This window comes from Crocuta crocuta, unplaced genomic scaffold, assembly GCF_008692635.1.
Source record: "Crocuta crocuta isolate KB4526 unplaced genomic scaffold, BGI_CrCroc_1.0 scaffold62, whole genome shotgun sequence".
Classification (NCBI taxonomy): domain Eukaryota; kingdom Metazoa; phylum Chordata; class Mammalia; order Carnivora; family Hyaenidae; genus Crocuta; species Crocuta crocuta.
The window spans coordinates 5405478-5428920 of NW_027529173.1; the positions used below are offsets into that span (position 1 = coordinate 5405478).

At 39.2% G+C, this 23443-nt stretch overlaps 2 protein-coding genes across 2 annotated transcripts in view; one reads left to right on the top strand and one right to left on the bottom strand.

The window, feature by feature from the left end:
* Positions 1-488: 488 nt before the first annotated feature.
* Positions 489-7657, top strand: AGR2 (anterior gradient 2, protein disulphide isomerase family member). Its single transcript, XM_077757617.1, has 7 exons — positions 489-627; positions 875-938; positions 1057-1109; positions 1596-1669; positions 3682-3745; positions 6313-6396; positions 7608-7657. The coding sequence occupies exons 1-7, from the start codon at positions 489-491 to the stop codon at positions 7655-7657; spliced, it is 528 nt and encodes a 175-aa protein (XP_077613743.1).
* Positions 7658-14147: 6490 nt separating this feature from the next.
* Positions 14148-23443, bottom strand: part of TSPAN13 (tetraspanin 13) — a 32891-nt gene continuing 23595 nt past the window's right edge. Inside the window, exons 2-6 of the mRNA XM_077757668.1 lie at positions 22445-22612; positions 21694-21774; positions 20717-20830; positions 19127-19240; positions 14148-15221 (exon numbers count right to left, since the gene is read on the bottom strand). Of these exons, the coding sequence (XP_077613794.1) occupies positions 15147-15221; positions 19127-19240; positions 20717-20830; positions 21694-21774; positions 22445-22612 (552 nt within the window). The 3' untranslated portion in view covers positions 14148-15146. The remainder of the gene's footprint in view (positions 15222-19126; positions 19241-20716; positions 20831-21693; positions 21775-22444; positions 22613-23443) is intronic.

A 23443-nucleotide genomic window follows, 5' to 3' on the forward strand; every position in this document is an offset into this window, starting at 1 on the left:
CCCAGTTCTGTACCCACCTCCTAAGCTTTCATCTCTCTGAATTTCAGACTCTTCCTCTATAACATGAAGCATGGGCGTGGGAATGGAGGAGTGACCCCCCCTAAAGTGCCCTCTAGTACTCAAAATTTCGAAATATAAAATTTAAATGTAAATTCCCTTATCTATAAGAGTATATACATCTATCTGTTTTCTTTAAAAATATCTATACACCTCTTTCTATACTGTAGGTTTCTATGGAGATCTACATCAGGACATTTATGTCTATATGGCTCTATACCTGTTGATAGAAAAGTCGACAGATATTCACACTATATGTTCTTAGGAGAATTCTGTGGAAGGTAGTTTTTCATACCAGCTGCATGTTTTCAGTCTCAGCTAAGCCTCAATTCTTTTGTATCCCATGGCTGTGATGCAGTCTGAAGGTGTTAAAGACTGCTCAGCCCCTTTTGTTTAACTGACATTATGCTTTTTTCCGTATCAGATTTACCATGGAGAAGATCTCAGTGTCAGCGTTCTTGCTCATTGTCGCACTTTCTTACACTCTGGCCAAAGATATCACAGTCAAACCGGGAGCGAAGAAGGACACAAAGGACTCTGCACCCAAACTGCCCCAGACCCTTTCCAGAGGTAGGAGTGAGCTTCCGGGCGGCCTCCAATGCCACTTAATTGAGAAGCTGAGACTTGCGTGCCGAGCATATTTTTGCATGTGTGTCTTCTAAATTCATCAACGTTTATCATCATTTCTACTTTCTCTAGAGGGTTTTGTACTTGTTTGGTATCCAGTGTATATTCATCCCAGTATTTGCCATTGCTTTTCAATATTTTTAGTCTGAAATTATAATAGCTTTAAATCTACTGGTTCATTTTGTTCTAGGTTGGGGTGATCAACTCATCTGGACTCAGACATATGAAGAAGCTTTATACAAATCCAAGACAAGGTAAAGAGGAGGGTTACAGAGGTCTCATAAAGCTCGCAAGGGCGCCATCTAGTGATATGTAACTGTACATGAGATCTTCTTCATTAAAAATGACCCAATCGCTCTTTGTCTCTTACAGCAACAAACCCTTAATGATTATTCATCACTTGGATGAATGCCCACACAGTCAAGGTAATATATTCTTCTAAATATAATTTCCTCTTATAGGCTTTTAGCTTTAGGGCCAAGGTTCAGGTCTTTCATCTTTATATCTTTGGCACCTAACATAATTGAATATAACAGAGTATTTTACGTAGTAAGAACCTATTTTAATGTAACTTCAGGGGTGCCTGGGTGGCTCAGTCAGTTAAGCATCTGATTCTTGATTTCAGCTCAGGTCACAATCTCACAGTTTGTGAGTCTGAGCTTTCCATCAGGCTCTGCACTGACTGCACAAAGCTTACTTGGGATTCTCTCTCTCTCTCTCTCTCTCTCTCTCTCTCTCTCCCCACTGTCTCTCTCAAATAAATACCCCTTCTCTCTCTGTCTCTCTCTGTCTCTCAAATAAATAAACACTTTAAATTAAAAAAAATAAAAATACAGTTCAGCTTAAAATAGAGAGCAATGATTTCAACCAATGGTGAGATGGATACTTGATGATTCTTTTTTCCTTTCTAGCTTTAAAGAAAGTGTTTGCTGAAAATAAAGAAATCCAGAAACTGGCAGAGCAGTTCGTCCTCCTCAATCTAGTTGTAAGTTCACTCTTTATCGTTGCCGACATTCCTCCATGACTCATTATTTGAAACTGGCAATCCGTCTTTTCCTATGCATTCTAGTCACAGGGCACTGACTGGGGTCTGTTCCAAATATCTCCTCACAGATTAGAGGGAGAAAAATATATATAGTTCATTAATAATCTATCTTGCATGCCTATGCTTTTATTTGGTGATTAATAAATAATTTTAGGTTGTCTGAAAAATGCGCTCTTGTGGTCAGGATTTTCTCCGTGGCTATAATACTTGGAAGGCGTTTGTCTTTCCAAGTCTCTTCCCGTGACCCTTCACCTGCGTCCTCCTTAGTCTTGGTCTCCTCTCTCCCTGGGAGAAAGTTTCCTCGTGGTCTAAGTTGAATCACTGCGTATGCATCATAGCCTCCCCTCATTCCCCACTTTTCTTCACCATCAACACCTCTCCTGCTGGTCAACCGTTCTGTCTGCAAGTTCTTTCTACTGCAAGTTCTCTCTCTCTCTCTTCCTCCCCGATTTCCAAGTTGACATAGGCTGACTTCTCCACAGAGCATTCACATCAGTAGTTCCTCATCTCCCTTCCACAGGCTAGCCTTCCTCTTTCTCACTTTCTCTATTAGTGACGTGGTGAATCTCTATGTTCTTCTCTTTCGCATATTTTATATTCTATATGGACAACTTCATTTCCATTGTCTTTAATCAATGGCCACACACTAATTCCCACATCTCACCCAAACATTTGGTATGTGCAATCGTGATACAGATATTGCATTAGTTAAGCTTAAATTCAAGCTGTTAATTCCCACATCTCACCCAACTTGTATGTGCAATCGTGATACAGATATTGCATTAGTTAAGCTTAAACTCAACATGTCCAATGCCGAATTTATCAGCTTGGTTCAAGATTTTCACACAGCTCTTCTTTCATTACTCCCTGTTTCACTGAAAGTGCGATTCTAGATGGCACTCTCCTATGCACCTCCAGCAGTCAAGAAACCCTGTGGTCTAAATGCTACGTGTTCTTGCTACTGGTCATTTCCCTGCAGAGTGAGGGCCACTATTTAGTGTAAGAATTTTTCTCTGCCTAGTTTACTACAGCATTACCAACTGGCTCTGTGCCCACAAAATAAATCCCAGCCATGGCCATCAGGGTAATGACTCCAAAAACCAAACGGGGATCATGGTACATCTTCTAAATCCCTCCAGTCGTCCTTGTCTCCTCATGAACACACGCAAACACTGGCATGGTGTGCAAGATGGCTCAGGAGCCAGCCCCGGGAGCAGCTCTCTAGCACATCTTCTCTTGCCAATGTCTCATGCATCCCCTATATTTCGATGCTCCTAAAACACATAGTCAGACCAGAAAGTGCTGTGCCTTTCTTCTATTTTTGTGCAGTCATTCCCCCGTCTGGAGTGACCTCATTTTCCATGTAACTGACTCCTATTCATTTTTTAAGATTCCTCCCTACTCGCTTCAGAAAGTCTTAGGAAAACTTGCACACAGGGCTAAATGCCATGCTCTGGTCACCACTGCACCTGAACACTCTCCATCATAACACTTCACCAACTGGACCCTCAATATTCATTTTCCTACCTGTAATCTCTCAATGGACAGTGCATTCCTTACAGAGAAGTGCTATATGATAAGCCTGTTTGTTTCTGTAATTTCTCTCCAAGTGGCTTCAGTTTCTTTCCTAATTCTCTATCCTCCTATCTCATCTAAGATGTGTTCCCAAACATTCTAACTCCCTCCATATTATTCTTCCTTCTTGAATGTTCTTCTTATCATATTCATTCAGCCTTCAACCTCAGGTTCTGAATTACAGTCTTTTCTATCTTATTTATTATTTCATGTGTATAACCTGCCTCCCCATCTGTATTATAAACCCTCTGTGGAAGAGATGTGCCTTACAGTAGCTCAAGATGCATCACTCAGTAACGGACACATTTCTGGATTAACAAGTATGAAAACAACTAAAGAACAGACAAACTGAAAACTGTCTTTCCTTCTAATCTTAGTATGAAACGACTGATAAACACCTTTCTCCGGACGGCCAGTATGTCCCCAGGATCATGTTTGTTGGTAAGTAAAAGTGACAATGAGATTAAGTACACCGATCATTTCCCAAGTGCTGCTGTTATCTCTTCCTCTGAAGCCTCCTCCCTCATATGCCATTCAGTCACGGCCAGTGCCATTGCCATGCCCTAACAAGGCGTATAACATCCTTTTACATTTCTCAACATATTTTCACTAGAAAAGTCAAGCTTCTATCTATTTCCACGTTTGTTTTTCATCTGCTAACATTAATTTATCATGTCCTGTCACAAATACATCTGAAAAGGAAGCATCCCATTAACTGTTTAAATGCATCGGCCATTTTCCTGAATACATCAGGCCTATAAATATTTTTCATCTGGCAAACTTCCAATTTGTATGATGGATTTTTCATTCTGACATTTTTGATAATTATTTTGGGGAAACTTAGGAAGAGGCACTGGAAAAAAAGAAATCAGAGAAGTCAGGCCCCTTCTAGCCACCGGTACTTTTCAGGTGCTGTTCCCTCTGCTGGAAAGTTCTTCCTGCTTCCCCCATGCACCTCCTCATCACCTAGTCAACTCCCCAGGCATCACTGTCATTCACTGACCTGGTGCAATCCCCATTATGTGCTCTTGTGACATCCTGTTCTTCTCAAGAGTCACACTTTGCTCATTGGTGGTTTGCATTAGTGGGTGATTGTTTAGCATGTATTTTCCCCCATAGGACCACAGCTCTTGGGGGCAGGGACTGTGTCTCTTTCTTCTCACCTTCCTCTTTTCAGCATGACCCTGTGGTAGGCTGGCAATAAACATTTGTTAAATGATTAAACGAATGAATTGGGAGTGTCTCTGAGCTAAGTCACACTGATTTAAGGACACAGCATAAATAAATCCACCCCACAGCAAGAGCTCACACTCACTGAGCTCTATCTAACTCACTAAAGATGCAACCCAGGGGAGAGGAACAAGCAAAGGATATAAAGGAAGAAAGCTGAACTAGAGCTAATTGTACAGATTCCGTTTTGTTAAGATTTAGAAAATTGGGAGCCCTTAAACTGGGACTTTATAGGCCATCCAGTTACATTCTGTGCAAGGGTGTTTTCATGGTATCCCTGTCTAAGGGCATTTTAACCCACATTCAATGCCTTCCAACAAACCGAGCTTGCTCTTCCTGCTCAGCAGTTTCCACACTGGCTGCAAATTAGAATTACCTAGAAGATTTTAATTTTTTTAATTTTTTAATGTTTTTTATTTATTTCTAGGAGAGAGAGAGACAGAGACAGCATGAGCAGGGGAGGGTCAGAGAGAGAGGGAGTCACAGACTGAAACAGGCTCCAGGCTCTGAGCTGGCAGTCAGCACAGAGCCCGACGCGGGGCCCGAACCCACGAACCACGAGATCATGACCTAAGTGAAAGCCGGACGCTTAACCGACTAAGCCACCCAGGCGCCCCAGAATTAACTAGAAGATTTTAAAAAGCAAGCTGCCCAGCTGCATCTCAAGCCAATTAAATCAGAATCATGGGGGGTGGGAGGCAGGAGGTAGTTCTTAAAGCTCTCTACATGGCTCCAGAGGTTCAGGCCTTGGCTTGTGAGCCAATGGTGGTTAAAAAGCTTTTCTTATGTTAATTTATTGCAAAGAGTAGACTGTGTGTTTGTATCCTCTGCACGTAGCAGAAGTAGAATAGGTTTTAAGCCTTTGTTGAACAAATAAATGTCTGCTGTCTGTAATTAATGTCAGCTGGCTCCATTCCAACATTCTGATATGACAGAGATGACCCGCTTAAGTGCCAGCAGCAGACTGCATACGAGCCTCTGGTTCTCACAGGCCCTCCTCATCTGATTTTCAGGATATAAGCTCCTTCAGTCTTCTCGCACAGGCAAGGTGTCTAGACCTGTGTAGATCCTGGTATCTTGCTTTTGGATACACCTCATTATGAAAATATCTTTTTTTCTCATGAACTTATAGCGTCAAGTTAAATACAAAACATGAAAAAAATGGATTTACACCTATAGGGACATATGTATGCATGAGGGAAGGCTCTTAAATCCTTATTTTTTAAATGCATCAAGAAGACAATAAAGTAAACAAACAAAAACAAACAAAAAAACAAAGAGGGGCACTACATACTTACTTGAACTTTCCTTCTCTTCCAGGCTTGCATTCTTCATTAAAAACAACTTTGGGTTTTGAAAACTAGCATTGGACGTGGGCTTCTAATTATCTAGGTTGCTCTTGGTAACACACTGCAATTACCACATAAGCATTTCCAAAGTTTAAAATAATTCTTTAGTAGAGAATGCCAATGTTTTCCCCAAAGCACCAAACACTACCTCCACAGTGTGTATTATTCTCTTTTCGAGTTGCTATAGATAGGACAGCAGGGTTCATAACCTTTCCCACAAATAGCACTCTGCAGCTGTCAAATACTCTGGGCCCTGGTTGGGGTACCAGCAGCCACTGGCTGGGATGCAGAGTGGATGGAACAGAATTCCATGAAACCGATCACACACTGTGCTCCTTTCGTTGACCGTGAATAAATACGTGGGCTTCCTCATGCAACAGAGCTTACTTGGAAACACAGACTTCATTCCTGTTTGGTTTTTCTTTGTAGACCCATCCCTGACAGTTAGAGCTGACATCACTGGAAGATACTCGAATCGTCTCTATGCTTATGAACCTTCAGATATACCTCTATGTAAGTATTACTTCCTGTGAACATAGCTATAGCTGTTGCTCTAGGAGTCGAGCCCTGGCGAGGAGAATCAGTTTGACCCTAACTAGCCTGTGCAAATCATATTCACTTGACCTCATTTATTTTAAATCTCAATGAAAGATTATTTAGATCAGGTATCTTTTTCCCAAGGAGGATTCTGTGACCACATTACCTGCTTTTCAACTTTCCCTTAGGCAGTCTATCATATAACTTCTTCTACCAAAGGATCAGGGCAGTGGTAATTGAACTATTACAAGAGTAATAGTGGTAGTCTGCATGCCTTATATATATATATATTTTTTTTCCAAATACAGAAAATGAAATAATGTAGTCTAGTTTGTTGACATTGAGTTTACATTCAATTTTAAAGATCAGAAGGAAAGATGGTTCCCAGTACTTGGAAAGATCCTCACTTTCCATGGATTTGGCATAAAATGGAAAGAAAAAAAAGTTAAGACACTTAGCACAGATGAAGCACCTCAATGGGAGACTGTACCTAGTTGTCACATCTAATCAGTGCTTCTGGGAAGAAAATTGGGTTTCATCCTAAGAACCAATTCTGCTCAATGACTAGTGGCTGCATAGAACTATAGCATCCATTATGTGAGCCATTAGCTACATGTAGTTCTTCAACATTCAATTAATTAAAATTCAAAATTCAATTCCTCCGGCACACTAGCCACAGTTTAAGTACTCAGTGCACCGCCACCGGATATTTTTCATCATCACAGAAATGTCTGTTGAGTGGCACTGACCTAGAACATTACACCGGGAAAGACAGTGAGGCTGCATCTGGGCAGCAGCAGAGATTATCACGGTCTATTATAACTGATGCCTCTGGTGGGTCCCAGGAGGACCAGGGAAGGACATTCCAAGTACTGGACATTCCCGAGAGAATAGCATATATCTTAGTAAGACTTTGGACTCCTTAAAGGCGCATATCCTGCACAGGTAATATCACACTGCTTTGTAGAAAAGGCATGTAATAGATATTGGAAGAGAACTGGATTATAAATAAAAGCCTTCACATAGCTTTGGGAAAAATTTTATAATAAAATCACCAAGTCTTCACCCTCTCATGAAATAGTATCCCATTTAAACAATGAATAAAATACCCAAGCTTAGGAGTTTACTAGATCTACCAATATAATTTCTGGTGGCATCTTGACTGTGGCAACCTTTTCCCCCATTAGTGATCGACAACATGAAGAAAGCGCTCAAGTTGCTGAAGACTGAATTGTAGAGAAAAATACAACATCTGCAAGGTTTTCCTTCTGTGTCAGGCCTTCAGACTTAAGAAGATATTAGAAGACCTTGGAGAATGCAGAAAGACGGATGGACATGCTGATTAGATCATGGTTATTGTTACAACAGCTATTTTTTTTTTTAATTTGGTTTCAAGTATATATGTATGAAAACAATCTTGCCTACTACCATAGTAAGCCATGATTTTTAAAAAAAATAAATCCTTTTGGGGGTGTTAAAACTCTTATTTCTTCCCCCAATTTAGTCCTTCAGAGAAAAGCTATTTAATTCATTCACCACACAGGACTTTCGTACACACAAAATGTTCAAAGAGGAGGTAAGACAAACTTCACTGGAGCAATAAAGACCAAAGATATCAGTTACCACCTCACCTCACTATGTAGTTTCTCACTGGGTGCCTCAAAGTATTATAAGCATAGTCAACAGAAGCATCAAAACAGAATATGTGTTACTGTAAAAGAATATGTAGAAAGGCATCCCAAGAAGATCGGGTACCTAACTGAAGACAACCCCACCCCACCCTGGTGGGGAACTCCTTATATACACTTGAAGAATTCAATTTTAGTTAGAGACTGCACAATTTAACCCTCTCAGAGAAAGCCTCTGGCAGACAGCTTTCTCGATCAGAGCACTAATTTAGTGAAAAGGTCATTCAAAGATCATCTGCACCTGTGAACATACCCTGAAGAAATCCTAAGAACTAGCCTTAGGATACATCTGGTCTCTCAAAATCATTCAAGAGAAACAGAGTTCTGTGAAGATGCCAATGGCAACATTATTTTAACATACTTTTTAAAAAAGGCAACCTCAAAATATAATGGTTACATAGTTTATGAACTCAAAGGGCACTATGTTGTCATCTATAAAAATATGACGATAAGTGAAAAGAATTTAAGAATCTCTGAGCTGTACTGGCAATTACAGGAAGCGTGTGGGCACACAGGTTAGAAAGAGAAGATGCAAACACACACACTGTTGCTTTACACATGAAACATCAGCAAAGGCTGTTCTTCCTAACAAACCCTTTCTTGCCATCTCTGCATCTTTCCCTGTATTCCAATAAATTTAAGTGAAAGCGTATGTTGACTACCTCTCTAACTACCGAGAATTGGAGGAATGCTGTAGTTCTAGAGAGTGTTATTTCAATCTGCTGAATCAAAAGGTTGGCAACACAGTGGCAATATAAAACAGTGTAGCCACTATAAAAAAAATATGGTTGCTCTTTAAAAAATTAAACCCAGAGTTACCATACAATCCAGTAAGTCCACTTCTGAGTGTGTTCCCCAAACACCTGAAAGCAGGGAAAAGCTATTTGTGCACTGATGTTCATAGCAGCATTATTCACAATAGTCAGGAGTGGAAGCCACCCAAATGTCCATCTGTGGATGGATGGACAAACAAAGGCAGTATACACAATGGAATGCTATGCAGCCATAAAAAGGAAGGAAATTCTGACACATGCTACAACATGGTTGAACCTTGAAAACATTATGCTAAGTGAATAATCCAGGCACATAAGGACAAATTCTTTGTTTCCACTTACATGAGGTGTCTGGAATAGTCAGATTCACCAACTGAACAAGGAGCATGGTAGTTGCCAGGGACTGAAGGCTGAGGGGAATGGGGCAAGGCAGGTGTTACTGTTTACCAGGTGTGCATTGTCAGCTTGGGAAGATGAAAAAGCTCATGGTGAATACAGACTTTTCCAAAGAAGACATCTAGATGGCTAAGAGACACACGAAAAGATGCTCAACATGGCTCATCCTCGGGGAAACACAAATCAAAACCATGATGAGATTCAACCTCACACCTGTCAGAATGGCTAAAATTAACAACACAAGAAACAATAGGTGTTGACAAGGATGCAGAGAAAAAGGAACCCTCTTGCACTGTTGTTGGGAATGCAAACTGGTGCAGCCACTCTGGAGAACAATATGAGGTTCCTCAAAAAACTAAAAGTAGACTACCCTATCATACAACAATTGCACTATTAGGTATTTACCCAAAGGATACAAAAATACAGATTTGAAGGGGTACATGCACCCCAATGTTTATAGCAGCATTATCAACAGCCAAACTACAGAACCCAAATGCCCATAACTGATAAATGTATAAAGAAGATGAGGTGTATGTACACACACACAATGGAATATTACTCAGCCATCAAAAAAGAATGAAGTCTTCCATTTGCAATGATGTGGATGGAGCTAGAATATGTTGTTAAATGAAATAAGTCAATCAGAGAAAGACAAATACCATATGATTTCACTCAGACATGCAGTTTAAGAAACAAAGCAGATGAACATATTGGAAGTGGGGGAAAGAGAGGGAAGCAAACCACAACACACTCTTAAGCAATGAAGAACAAACTGAGGGTTGATGGAGGCAGACAGATAGGGGATGGGCTAGTTGGGTGATGGGTAATAAGGAGGGCACTTGTGATGAGCAGTGGGTATTGAATGTAAGGGATGAATCACTGAATTCTTCTGAAACTAATACTGCACTATATGTTAACTAATTAGATTTTAAATTTTTTTTTTTTTTAAAGGAAGAAAAAGGGGCACCTGGGTGGCTCAGCCGGTTAAGGATCTAACTTCAGCTCAGGTTGTGATCTCATGGTTCGTGGGTTTGAGCCCCGTGTGGGCTCTGAGCTGGCTGTTAGATCAAAGCCTGGGGCCTCTTTCAGATTCTGTATCTCCCTCTCTCTCTGACCCTCCCCTGCTCACGCTGTCTCTCTCTCAGAAATAAATAAAAAACATTAATAAATAAAAAAATTAAAATTTTAAAAATAAAAATAAAAAAAGGAAGAAAAAGCTCATGGTGGTGACGGTTGTATAACAATGTGAACATACGTAATGACACTGAATTATACACTTAAAAATGGTTAAAATGATACATTTTATGCTGTGTGTATTTTACCACACTGAAAAAAATGTTTAATCAGTTTTATCGGAGGCCCCAGAGCTTACATGGTAAAAGAAAAAGTAATTTAGAAAAAAAAAATTGGGTATCATAAATCATCTGTGAGTCATTTACACGGATGTTCAACATGCCTGGTTAAACTATTTTCACCTGCTTGAGAACTGCAGTCTTCAAATGATCATCTATGACTGCTTAGCTTTGTTTTGTTTTTTTGTGTGTTTCATGCATTCAGTAATCCTCAGTAGCTTCTAAGGTCCTTCTATTTAGCAATCACTGGTGAGCACAGGAGCTGGGGGAGAATTTTAAAGAGTTCTAGGTCAGGAACATAACTTTCTTCAGTCACTCACCACAGAGTCGGACTTCAAAGTCCAAGTAAAATGAGCCTAACCTTCTAAAAAGCCACTTGTCAAGTTGTGACCACCTAAACTGTAAAACACAGGAACCTGAAAGTAAGCAAGGTGGTTTCACTCTCCGAGTGATATCACAGTCCACTGTTTGCCATATATTCTGACTCCGGGCAACGCCCTCTGGCCCTCAGTAGAAACTGAATTCCAAAAGCTGAGTTTCCTGAGATGGATGAGAAGTAGCCCGGCACAGGGTAGAAGAGTCTGATTTGCCCCCTTGCCCACTATCTCCAGAGGTATTTCGGTGACTACAATTGCCCGGTTGTGATCGTGACAAACAAGAAGACCTCTGTTCTCTTCTCTTTCTCTCTCCCTGGGGCTGAGTGGAGGCGTGGGGAAAAGGTCATTACCGGGTTGCTCTCTTAAAATTGTTTAGAAAACATTGACCAACAACACATCTTATAATTACATTTGGCATAGTCAGGTGGAAAACTAACTGCTAGCCACAAGCATAGGAAGTACATAGCAACTCGATACAAATTCCCTCATTTCCAGAAACCTGAAAAACTCGGTACTTAACTTTATTGTCAACTCTAATAATACAACTGGCATGTGAATGATCCTATTTGTACAATCACAATGCCTGAAAGTGTTTTTCTCTTACAAAATACTGTGTAAAAATGTGATTCTAATTTGTGCAGTACCAGCTATGAAGTGAAATCGTTTCATACATTGACTCAGTGCATTTTCAAAAGGATGAATGAACTGAAACAGGGCTAAACAAATATTTGGAAAAAAAGGCAGGAGGAGGTTTTTGGCTTAAGCGAACTAGGAACTTAAAGCCACTCTTCTGGATTCTTTTCTTCTCGTTGCAAGATTGTCCTCAGTAGCATATTACTTCAGTTGAACAAGCAGAGCTGGTTTTCATAGCAAACTCGTTTGGATCACAGAGTTTCTGAGATGAATGTATGCCGCATGAACTCTGATTTTAGGAACTGTAGCCTAACATATTTCCTTTGTATTCACATTATATTAACTAAAAGGTCACCCTTCATATAAAGGTTGACTGGGCAAATGTTCTAAGAAACACTCCTCTTGATGGAATATGCAAATCGAAAATAAGAGAAATTTAAAAAACAAGTGTAGCTTTGTTTTTTTATAAATAAATGTGAGGTTTAGAAGAGAGGAGTTCGAGAGTTTTGAGTGTGCATTACAGTTAGTCTGACTCAAGGACTAACCCCAATCTGAAATTCACCCTCCTCTGATGTCTTGTGTTTGTGGCCACATTTCTATGCACCTAGGAAGTGGGCCTCCTGTAATCCTGGGATCAGACTGACTTCTTTAGCCTCATTAGCAGGCATCTGGGATTCAGGATAGTCCCACTCAGAGGCCTTTCGGTGGGGGGGGGGGGGGGGTTATAACAAAGCGTGCAACGGGAGCTTTATCTCTGCCTGCAGAACACAAAGATCACAGGTGACCTCCCAGAACAGGCTGGACAATCTATCACCTCCAGATCTGTCTGAGGGAACAGAAAGCCCAGATTAATCTAACAAGCCTGCTCTTGGTACTTGAAAATGAAGTATTTCTTGGGTGGTTAATCATTAACTACCAACTACTCTTAGAATGCTATAGTTTAGTAGCCCTTAAGATATTCATGCTTCCCAGGCCCTGGTTCATAATTGGGTTGACCCAAATAAAGCCACTGTAATTAGAGCGCAAACAGGGCTATGGAAGAGCCCTTTCCACATATAATCATTTTGTACCAAGAAAAGTATTACATTAAGAGACACCAGAATCTCAAGGGAACTTCAAAACTTAACAAAGCAAACAAGGAAAACACAAATTGCCTCAAAGTAAAGACAGTGTTCAAAAGTCTCGCTTGCTTCATGTGTCACTTCCAACCTCATCTTACGGGGTAAGTAGGAAAAATGTGAGCATTGCCCAGGGCTCAATATCACAATGAAGGATATACTCCTTGACATAAAGAGTATTTTGAGCTGATTATTTTTTTAATGTTTATTTTTGAGAGAGAATATGAGCAGAGGAGGGGCAGAGAGAGAGAGAGAGAGAGAGAGAGAAAGGGAAAGAGAGGATCCAAAGCAGGCTCTGTGCTAACAGCAGATAGCCCGATGGGGGTTCAAACCCACAAACCATGAGATCATGACCTGAGATGAAGTTGGACGCTCAACCAACTGAGCCACCCAGGTGCCCTTTGACCTGATTATTCTTGGAAAAAAAAAAAAAAGAGGACACAGAGCAGTTCTGCAAAGAAAGTAGAAGTTAACCCTTCTTTAAGGAAAATTTACATTTATAAAGGAAATTTCTATATGTAAGGGTGTCTCCTTCTCTGCACCAGGAAGAGAAAGATGACTCTAAATCAGAAGAAACTTAGCAATGTAGAAGTCACTGACCAAAATCTGTTTTACAAGACTTGCCTTTGTTTACAGTGCTTTTCCTGTTAACCTTTGTCACTGCCCTTCTCTCCAATTCCCACCTCTCAACACACACACCTTTCTTTAGTCTGTAGCTAAAGACAGTGTTTAAGATGATATCATGGGCTATCATGGGGAGTTACTCAGTTTTGGAGGGTATTTCCTAGGTATACATAAGATATTCATGTTAATAAGCCCGTGTTTCCCTTGTTAATCTGACCTTCATTACACAGGGTCTAAGACAGGAACTCAGAATAAAGGGAAAATTATTTTTCCTTCCTTACAGTATCATGGGAACTGCACAAGTCAGTTTTCTTTTAAGATCAGCCAGTCTTCCAGCGTCATGAAGGGGACACCACTGCCAAATGTTCTAAAATTCTATAGATCGACCATGCGCCTAAAACCATCGCCATGACAATTACCATTAAAATACTATAGAACACATAGAATGCAAGACAAGAGCTTATTAACTGTCAATAACATAAAGGAACTTACATATTTTCTGCAAATAAATACGAATGACTTTTCTTTTAAAACACTACGGAGAATTCTCACTATGGGGAAAATATTAAACACTGAAACATTTCAAGAGAGAATGTGGGGGGGACTCTACCAGCAGACCTCAGTTCTGGGAGTTCATTTCCATGGCTAGATTATACACCCCAATAGTCAGAGCGAACAAAGCAATAAAGAAAAGAATTCCATTTCACTTAATTCATTTAGCAATTCTTCCATTACTTTCTTTCAATTAAAACATTCATTCACAAAGAAAGGTTTCCATTCTTTAATATTTTTAACATAATCTACAGAACCACAATACTATTTCAAATTCAATATGGGAGCTCACATTCAAATATGCCTGGATTTGACGAATTACTGTCATGATACTGAGAAAATTCATGAAAAAGGTATTTAACAATTTGTAAAATAATCAAATATCTTTTTGCTCCATGGGCCAATGCATTAATAGGAACTTGTTTAAAAATGCAATCTTTTGGACTTCAAATTATTAGCAAAGAATATGAAGAGGACATAGCTCTGCTTTCCGAATTTCTCAAACTCATTCCATCTCGAAACCTGAGGGCAAACGTTACACATCAGAACATTCATGAATGAGACTGTTTCTCCTTTGTACTTACCTATAAAAATCAAAAATGAAACCACACTTTCCTAAAGACACAGCTATTTCTAGGCTACATTAGCGTAATCATAACAGACTACTGCAACTAAATTATCACTTTTATGTTAACAATTTTCACAATACAGCGTTCCTAAAAAGACAAAAACAAGTTGGGGAATTTGGATTTCCCTTATTGAATTCAACGTGATAGAATCTCATACTTTCTGGCCTTAATAAACTTCAACTCTTCTTTCCAGAAGGAACTATCTACACAGCACTGTGCTACGTACAGTTAATTATTTCCATGAGATGCATATTTAGATTTACAATACGATCCACACAGTAGCGCCATACAAAGGTTCTCTGTAGGTAAAAATGCTAAGAAAGGCCATAGCGGACACTGCCAGACACCGTGGATGCGGTAGATGACAGGTACCACTGAGGTTCAGAGGAGGCCACAAGTATCTAATTGTTTTCAGCAATGGAAACAGGAAAACATTTAGAGAAACCTAAGAGTAAAAATATATAATTCCACTGTCAATAATGTAACTTTTCAGATACTGCTTCTTTAAACAGGCAAATTAGCTGAACTTTAAGTTAGAGAAAGTGAAGAAGATCAGAATATGAAAGACGTTCCTTGTTTTTGCATCAAAGGAATGCACTAGGATTAGCCCGAGGATCTTTCTGGTTCCTGTATCTGTAGGTCAGCCAAACACCCAGGATCTAGAATGGAATAAAAAAACAAAAAAAAAAAAGAAAGAGAAAGTAACAGTTATATGTGTATATTTCTTCAGTGTATCAATACATAATTCTGGACCCTCAGAAGTGCCTTGCATTATTTGTTCAAAGAGGAAGAGATTTCTTTTTCCTTTTAAAGTGTACTGACTAGCCCAAATCAGGGGCCCTAAGAACAATTACTATGACTACTGTGGTAAGCTAAATAATGGCCTTCCAGAGATGTTTGCATCATAATCCCCAGAACCTGCTAGAATAAGTTACCTTACATGGTAACAGGGACTATGCAGACGTGATTGAGTTAAAGATCTTGAGACAGGGAGATTACATGGGTGGGCTGAGGGATGTAATCACAAGGGTCCTCTTACAAGGGTCCTCAAAAAAGGGAAGCCGGACAAACTAAATCAGAGTCACAGAGAAAGGGTGATGCGATGACAGATGCAGAGGGAGACAGAGTCAGAGGACGGATGCTGTACTGCTGCCTTTGGAGGTGGAGGCCAAGGCCATGTGCCGCCTGTAAGGATGGAGGCCAAGGCCTCGAGCTACGCAGTACAGGAAGCTTGAGAGGCTGCCAAAGGCAAGGAAACAGGCTCTCCCACAGAGCCTCCAGAAAGAGCCTGCATTTGACACTTCTGACCTCTAGCAACATAAAATCATAAATCCATTTTACATGAATCAATTCTAGTTGTGATTATTTGTTAGAGCAGCAATAGGAACCTATTACAAACACTGAATTGTCTGGATAGCTAAAATGTAACATATTTCCATAATTCAGAAATAAGCTGGGTTGAGGGAAAATTCAACAGTAACAAAAACCCCACAATAACACATTTTGCTAACAAAGATCATTAAAAAAATGTTACAATTCCTACTTCCCAAGGGCACAGGGATCTATAGTTTTAGGGAAGTACTAAGTTGTTATTGTGCCATTTCTCACACCAAGTTCACCAAAATGTTAATCAAGATAATTTATTTTTTTAATTAAGAAATGTGGGGGCACCTGGGTGGCTCAGTCACTTAAGTGTCGACTTTGGCTCAGGTCATGGTCTCGTGGTTTGTTGAGTTCAAGCCCTGTGTGTGGCTCTGTGCTGACAGCTCAAAGCCCGGAGCCCGCTTCGGATTCTGTGTCTCCTCTTCTTTCTGCCCCTCCCCTGCTCACACTCTGTCTCTCTCTCTCAATAATAAATAAATGTTAAAAAAAAAAAAAAAAAGAAATGTGTTCATTCTGTTTCTGCCCTCTCAAATTTTATTTACTTAAAATAATAAAAAATTCTTAGACTGAAAAAGATATAAAATTTTAATGGAATAAAATGAATTTCAAATTAGATTTTCCACTTTAGATCTGTACCAACTTTTCATCTAAATTCTGTTTATTTGACTTCATATCTACTCATTAGCCCTCTCAACTACTTCTAGAGAATGATGATCACGCCACAATTTTCTCCATTATCACAATAATGACCCCAGTGTTGTTATAAAATTCACGACTAGCACTGATTTATAGTCACAACATGTAAGAGTTGATGGAACTATGTTTTGTGAGATGAATCAAGGAAAAATCAATCTAATTTGAGGAAGTGGAAAGTTTGGGTTGAAATATATATGACGGGGAGAAAAAGAATTTATTTAGTTTGTAATTTTAGTTAGTAAATACAAGTAATTTTTCATCTCCATAATTTTCTGTACTTTCTAAAGTTTCTACAAAAAGCATGTGCTGACTCTAACCTTTTTTTGAAATTCTAAGTCAAAGCTTTCTGATGGTTTAGGTTTACTTTCCGGTATGATATATAATTCAAGTCAAATCATTCTGTTTCACCTATGAGAAAATCATTGGTTAGTTAGCCTCATCCCTATGATTCGATGAAATACTGAATAAAACAAAAAAGTGAAAAGTGACAGTACCTATAAAATATTCACTATCCAGAAAATATCAGGTTAGATAAACTATTATTAAAATCTCTAACCAGATTTCAAAGGACATGGTATATAAAATATAGAGCAGAAGGCCGTGAAAGAACACAAAGTCTTAGCTCTTAGATAGCTAAGACTCAAGAGTTTGTATTCTTAACAGAATTGATATTAAAAAAAAAAAACAGTAGCGGGAGGGATGAATGGGCAGAACAGAAAAGACTTACAGGGAAGCAAAAATACTCTATATGATTTAATAATGATGTCATTATAATACATGTCATTATATATTTGTCCAAACCACAAAATGTACAAAAGTAAACCTTAATGTAAACTATGAATGTTGAGTGATTATGATGTGTCAATGCGGGTTCATCAATTGTAACAAACGTCCCACTGTGGTGAGGAATGGTGACAATGGGGGAGACTATATATGCCTACCTAAGGGCAGGGATATATGGGAAATCTCTGTACCTTTCTCTCAGTTTTGCTATCAACCAAAAACTTCTCTAAAAAAGTAAATAGGGGCGCCTGGGTGGCTCAGTCGGTTGAATGTCCAACTTCAGCTCAGGTCATGATCTCATAGCTCATGGGTTCAAGCCCCACATCAGGCTCTGTGGGGACAGCTCTGAGCCTGGAGCCTGCTTCAGATTCTGTGTCTCTCACTCTCTCTACCCCTCCCATGCTCATGCTCTGTCTCTCTCTGTTTCTCAATAATAAATAAATGTTTAAGAAATAATAATAATAAAGTCTGCTTAAGAAAACAGGCATAACAAAGTAGTGTAACCTGATGAGAAGAAAATAGAGCGGCTCAAAAGAATTAAATTCGGGGCACCTGTGTGGCTCAGTTAGTTAAGCATCCAACTCTTGATTTCAGCTCAGGTCATGATCTTATGGTTTGTTTTTAAGTAAACATTTTAAAAAATAAAAAAATAAATAAAGAATGAAATTCTCAAAATAAATTCCAAAATAAAAAGAAAACCAAGTGGCAAAATCCTGATAATTGTTGAATCTGGCTAACAGAGATGGAGATTGCTCATCCCAATTTTTTTCTACCTGTATTTTTAAGTTGCTTCATGAGGAAAAATCATACTGTTTAAAGGAAAAGAAAAAATAATGTACAGGATTGTTTTTGAACATCACATCAATTTTCTTGAATCGATGTCACCACCAACCCACAAGACAGCTCTTTCTTAAGAAAAAGTTAAATAAAAAAATGCTCAGAATAAGAAGAGATGTCAGGGGAGACTTCTTTTATAATTATAAAATGAATATTAATGTTTTTCTTTATCTCCACTTTGTAAATAAAAACCATGTGTGAATTTTCNATCTCATGGTTCATGAGTTTGAACTACACATCAGGCTCTGCATTGATGGTGCAGAGCCTGTTGGGGATTCTCTCTCTCTCTCTCTCTCTCTCTTCCTCTCTCAAAATAATTATTACATTTTAATAATGTATTAAAAAATTTGGATGCATTTTGTCACCTTNATAGGTTTTGGAAGGCTAGGAACAATGGAGGCTGGGCTTGGAAGGCAGTTTTTCAAAGCCTATCTCTGTATGTATATATGTGTGTGTTAGATACTATATATATTAAAAGTGTGTGTGTGTGTGTGTTATATACTATATACGTTAAACAGTACAAATGTCCTACCTATTCCAAAATTTAAAATTATAATTTATCATACAAGTCTATAAATAGAAGAGACTCTGGAAATAACCCAGTCTAAACTCATTTTATTTGTTCATTAAATTTTAAACGATTCAATGATGCAGCCTCTCACCCTGTATAAAGTTAATGCTCGGTCTGTGAGGTCTTCTGAATTCAAGCCAGATTTCCTCCAATTGTAATACTAAACCTCAGTGAGAATATTCATCAATACATTCCAAAAGTTAAGGGCCATGCTAAGGTAAAATTCAATGCCCTCTTGCCATATAAAACAGATCCCTATGTCAAAAGTGGAAAGACTGAGTTATTTGCACATACCTCTGTGAAACTGAAGAAAAGGCCAATGCCACCAACAAATCTCAAAACCTCTCCAGCATATTTTCCTATTATTGGAGCACACGGTGAACATGGGTGGCTGCTTTTGACACAGCTCTGTATTGATTTATAAAAAAAAGGATTTTTATTTCAAAGTAGTCATAAAAAGCAGATAAAAACTGAACGCACATAAAAATGAGTGGCTGTAGTATTATATCCAATCTGGGTCTTCAGTATTTAGTACTGTCCTAAATTCTTAGATGGCTCAAACGATCCCCACTCCCAGTGTACACACCTTGAGTAATTACCCCCCCTTGACTGTGGATGGGACTTGTGAATATGATAGACAGTCATTCCTATGTTTACAGTGTGTTAAATAAGACATCATCTTAACAGGGGTGCCTGGGTGGTTCAGTTGGTTAAGCAACTGACTTCAGCTCAGGTCATGATCTCATGGTTCACAGGTTTGAGCCACACGTTGGGCTCTGTGCTCACAGCTCAGAGCCTGGAGCCTGCTTCAGATTCTCTCTCTCTCTCTCTCTCTCTGCCCCGCCCCCACTCATGCTCTGTCTTTCTCTGTCTCTCAAAAATGAATAAACATTAAACAAAATTATTTTAAAAAAGGACATCATCTTAACAGAATGGAAATTATCAAGCTGACTTTGATGCTGCCATATTATAAGAGCAAGAAAATCAGACTTAAGTCCGACAACCACCAGATGCTGAATTCTGCCAACAATCCATTGGGCTTGCCAGAGGACCTCAGGCCTCTGGTGAGATTGCAGCCTTGCCAACACCTTGATTTCACCCTTCGCCAACACTTAGTGGAAGACCCAACTAAGCCACACTCACACTCCTGATCCACGGAAAGTGAGACAATAGATGGGTGTTGTGCATGCGTTCCGAAGCAATAGAAAATTAATAATCCCATAAAAGAAGCCTCATTGAGAGGAAGCCAGCTCAGGGCTCAGAGAGATGGTTATAGGAGTTTCCCTCAAATTCTGACACATGTAAACTTCCTAGAAGAGCTAAGCTCCAAGTTCAGCCTCATGTAGGGGTCTGGTCTGGGACAACAGTACAGCTCTAATCTGTCCACTCCTAGCTCAGCTCTCACACAGAAAGAGCACGAAGTTGTAGTGGGGAAGGAGGGAGGGAGGAAAGAGAGTGGTTCCACATATCCTTCCCCCTGGACATGTCTAAATGGTTAAAAAGCTCAATGGAGGAGAGACCACTTTCCTCCCACTACCCTGATATGCTTCAAAACCAAGAGATTTATACAGCTCCTCTGTACGTCAAAGGCTGGTCTGCTCTTACTTTCTTTTCACAACTTCTTCTAGGATGAGTTGAACGGGAAGGAATTAGGGGCAAAGAACCAAAAGCATCTGTGTCTGGCAGGGCCCTGGGATAGTTAGTACTCTCAGGAGGAGAGACTTGAGAACAAATGATACAACAATGTCCATGGAAATAAAATAGGTATATGGAAAGCACTTAAAAAAATATAATTCACCATCGGAAAGTCCACTTCTTTCATGGTAATCATTATTCATCTGTATGCAATACATCTCCAAAAAGTGCTTAATACTTTTTACTTACAGCCAGACAGGTGTCATTTGGGTTAAAAGTTCGAAACCCACAGCAGTTTAAATTTCTCTGGATGTCATTTCGAGCACTTGCTGTATTGTTCCAACCAACTTCAAGAAGCTGACCCTAGAAAATGCATTAAGATATACATTAAAGGGGCACCTGAGTGGCTTAGTCGGTTAAGCGTCCGACTTTCGCTTAGGTCATGATCTCGCAGTTCGTGGGTTCGAGCCCCGCGTCAGGCTCTGTGCTGACTGCGGGCTCAGAGCCTGGAGCCTGTTTCAGTCTGTGACGCCCTCTCTCTCTGACCCTCCCCTGCTCGCTCTCTCTCTCTCTCTCTCTCTCTCTCCTAGAAATAAATAAAACATAAAAAAAAATTAAAAAAAAAGATATACATTAAAATGTATTATCCATGCACAAACTTTTAATACGGATTGTACCTAAAATAAATACTCTTTTAAGACCATTAGAGGTTTTCAAAGGGCAAGAACTGAATCTGCAACAAAATTAAAGCACTGTGTCTATCTTGAGCATGAAAAGTCTCAATTTTTACATGGATTTTTTTTTAAGAAAGCAGTTAGTTCAAAACATTCTCAGACTGCAACAAGACAAATTTTCCATTGCCTCAGTCAGAGACCCTTGTTCTTGTACAAATTAGAGTTTGGAAAGTGTAGTTGTTAGAATGGAATCACAAATGTTTCATCCCATAATGGTGGGAAAAGCCTGGGTGAACATCATTTGGTAGTAGCACTTTTTACCCTGGGAAGGCAAAATTCTACTTCCAGGATGCAGAAAACAGCAACACCTGATGGTGTCTCAGGGTGCCAATCAGCCCCACTAATGCAACTGGGAACCACAGATTTTAGGTGTATAGAGTGAAATGCCATTCTGAGCAAAAAGAAGTTATTTTATATTCCAATCTATTCTCCCCTTTTTTCTTACACATACTATGTGGCGTAACAAAGTTGGAGAAAAAAGCCTTTGCTTACCTGTTGCTCCTGGTTCAGGGCTAAGCAAGCACATGACACAGAAAACTGAACAACAAACACGAGTAAGAGAATAATCATGTACTGAGAATTAAAGTTAAGGCATTTCTCGATACTCTTGAAATAATATAGAGTAGAGGTACTGACATCAGAATGTACTAGAAGGAATTCAATCAGAAAACAGAACAAAGGGCACCTACAGAAAGGTCAAAAAGAAGACACACAATTATTATTTTCATTAACACACTGCAGGTATAAGTTCATAATAAATAATACTTATATTTAAAAGCTGATCAACTAGAAACCCATTTAGATTATAATAAATATTTTTACATGTATAAAACAAGAAATAAGTATAGATAAACATATTAAGATTTCTCGATATTAAATCTAAAAAACAATCACTGAAATTCTCAACCAAATATTAAGCTTCTAGAGTCAATAGGTCACTGAATCAGTTCAATGTAACTCTGAATTTGCAATACATAAAAAGGACTACACTGAAGTTGCAGAAGACACTCTTCACAATGTGAAAAAGAGACAGTGGGAATATATGAACTTACAGTAATTTCACTGTTAAGAAACATTCCTAATGTTGATTGAACAAAGACACACAGGGCGTGCTAGGAGTTGCTGGCTGGCAATTCATTTCCTAATGATAATTCCAAATCAGTTGTAAGTTATCAAAGGAATAATCAATAAAAGTAAGAACAAATTCAGTTGGGGTAAAAATTCTGCTTTTAAAAAAGGATACAAAAAAAAGCAACACCTGATGGTGTTTTACAGCTCCAATCAACCCTACCAACGCAATCAGGAACAGGAAAATGCCCACTGCGATGACCACGCCGACCACCCGGAGGCTGGAAATCAGCCCGAAACCAATTCCCCATGCGGCGATTCCAATGAGCAACAGACTAACCAACTGCAAAAACAACCAAAAGGGGTAGGGGAAAGGGGGGAGAAAAGGAGGGGAGAAAAACATCAACTTATATAGTAATAACACATTTTTCAGTACCTCACAAATGACTGCTCATACTCAATTTTAGAATACACACAAGATCTTAGTAGATAGTGTTGTTTCAAGAAATCAATCATCAGTCATGCTTTAAAAAACACTAAGAATAATCTATGAAATTATTACGGAAACTCACAGGTCATCTGTTTTACTAAGCTCTACGTGATTTCTCCCTCACCTTTTGAAATAATGGCATATGAAGAACTTCTAGATGCCAATACATCTCAGTCGAACATGTTGATTTCTTCAGATGGAAATCACGTACGTTTCCTTCAAAGCCCAGCTGCACTGTAACCTTCTCTGTGATGCCTTACCCATCCCCAATAAACTCGGTTCTTCAAATATGGCTCCACGGTTTCTTTGAACACGCTCACATTCGGTCACCAAGGCTGTCTCTCCTGGGAGACTGGCAACGCCTTGAGAGTAGGGCCCCCATCTTATTACTTGTTTATATCCCCAAAACCTACCTCAGAACCCAGGCCTTATGAACAGTCGAAAATTTCTCAAGGAACTGTTGAAAATAACTGCTTTCGATTACATTATATATGCTATTAGAATTCAGGCAGTGAAAGGTTGTTAAAACTCTGAAGGTAAAAACAGTGTAGGAGACTCGTACTATTTTGAATAAAATGGCATTCTGAGCAAGAAGAAACTATTTTACATTCTAATCATTTATTTACTCATAAAACAAAACCAAGTGAAGAGGTAGAACACATGCCCCAAATCAGTCTGTACCTG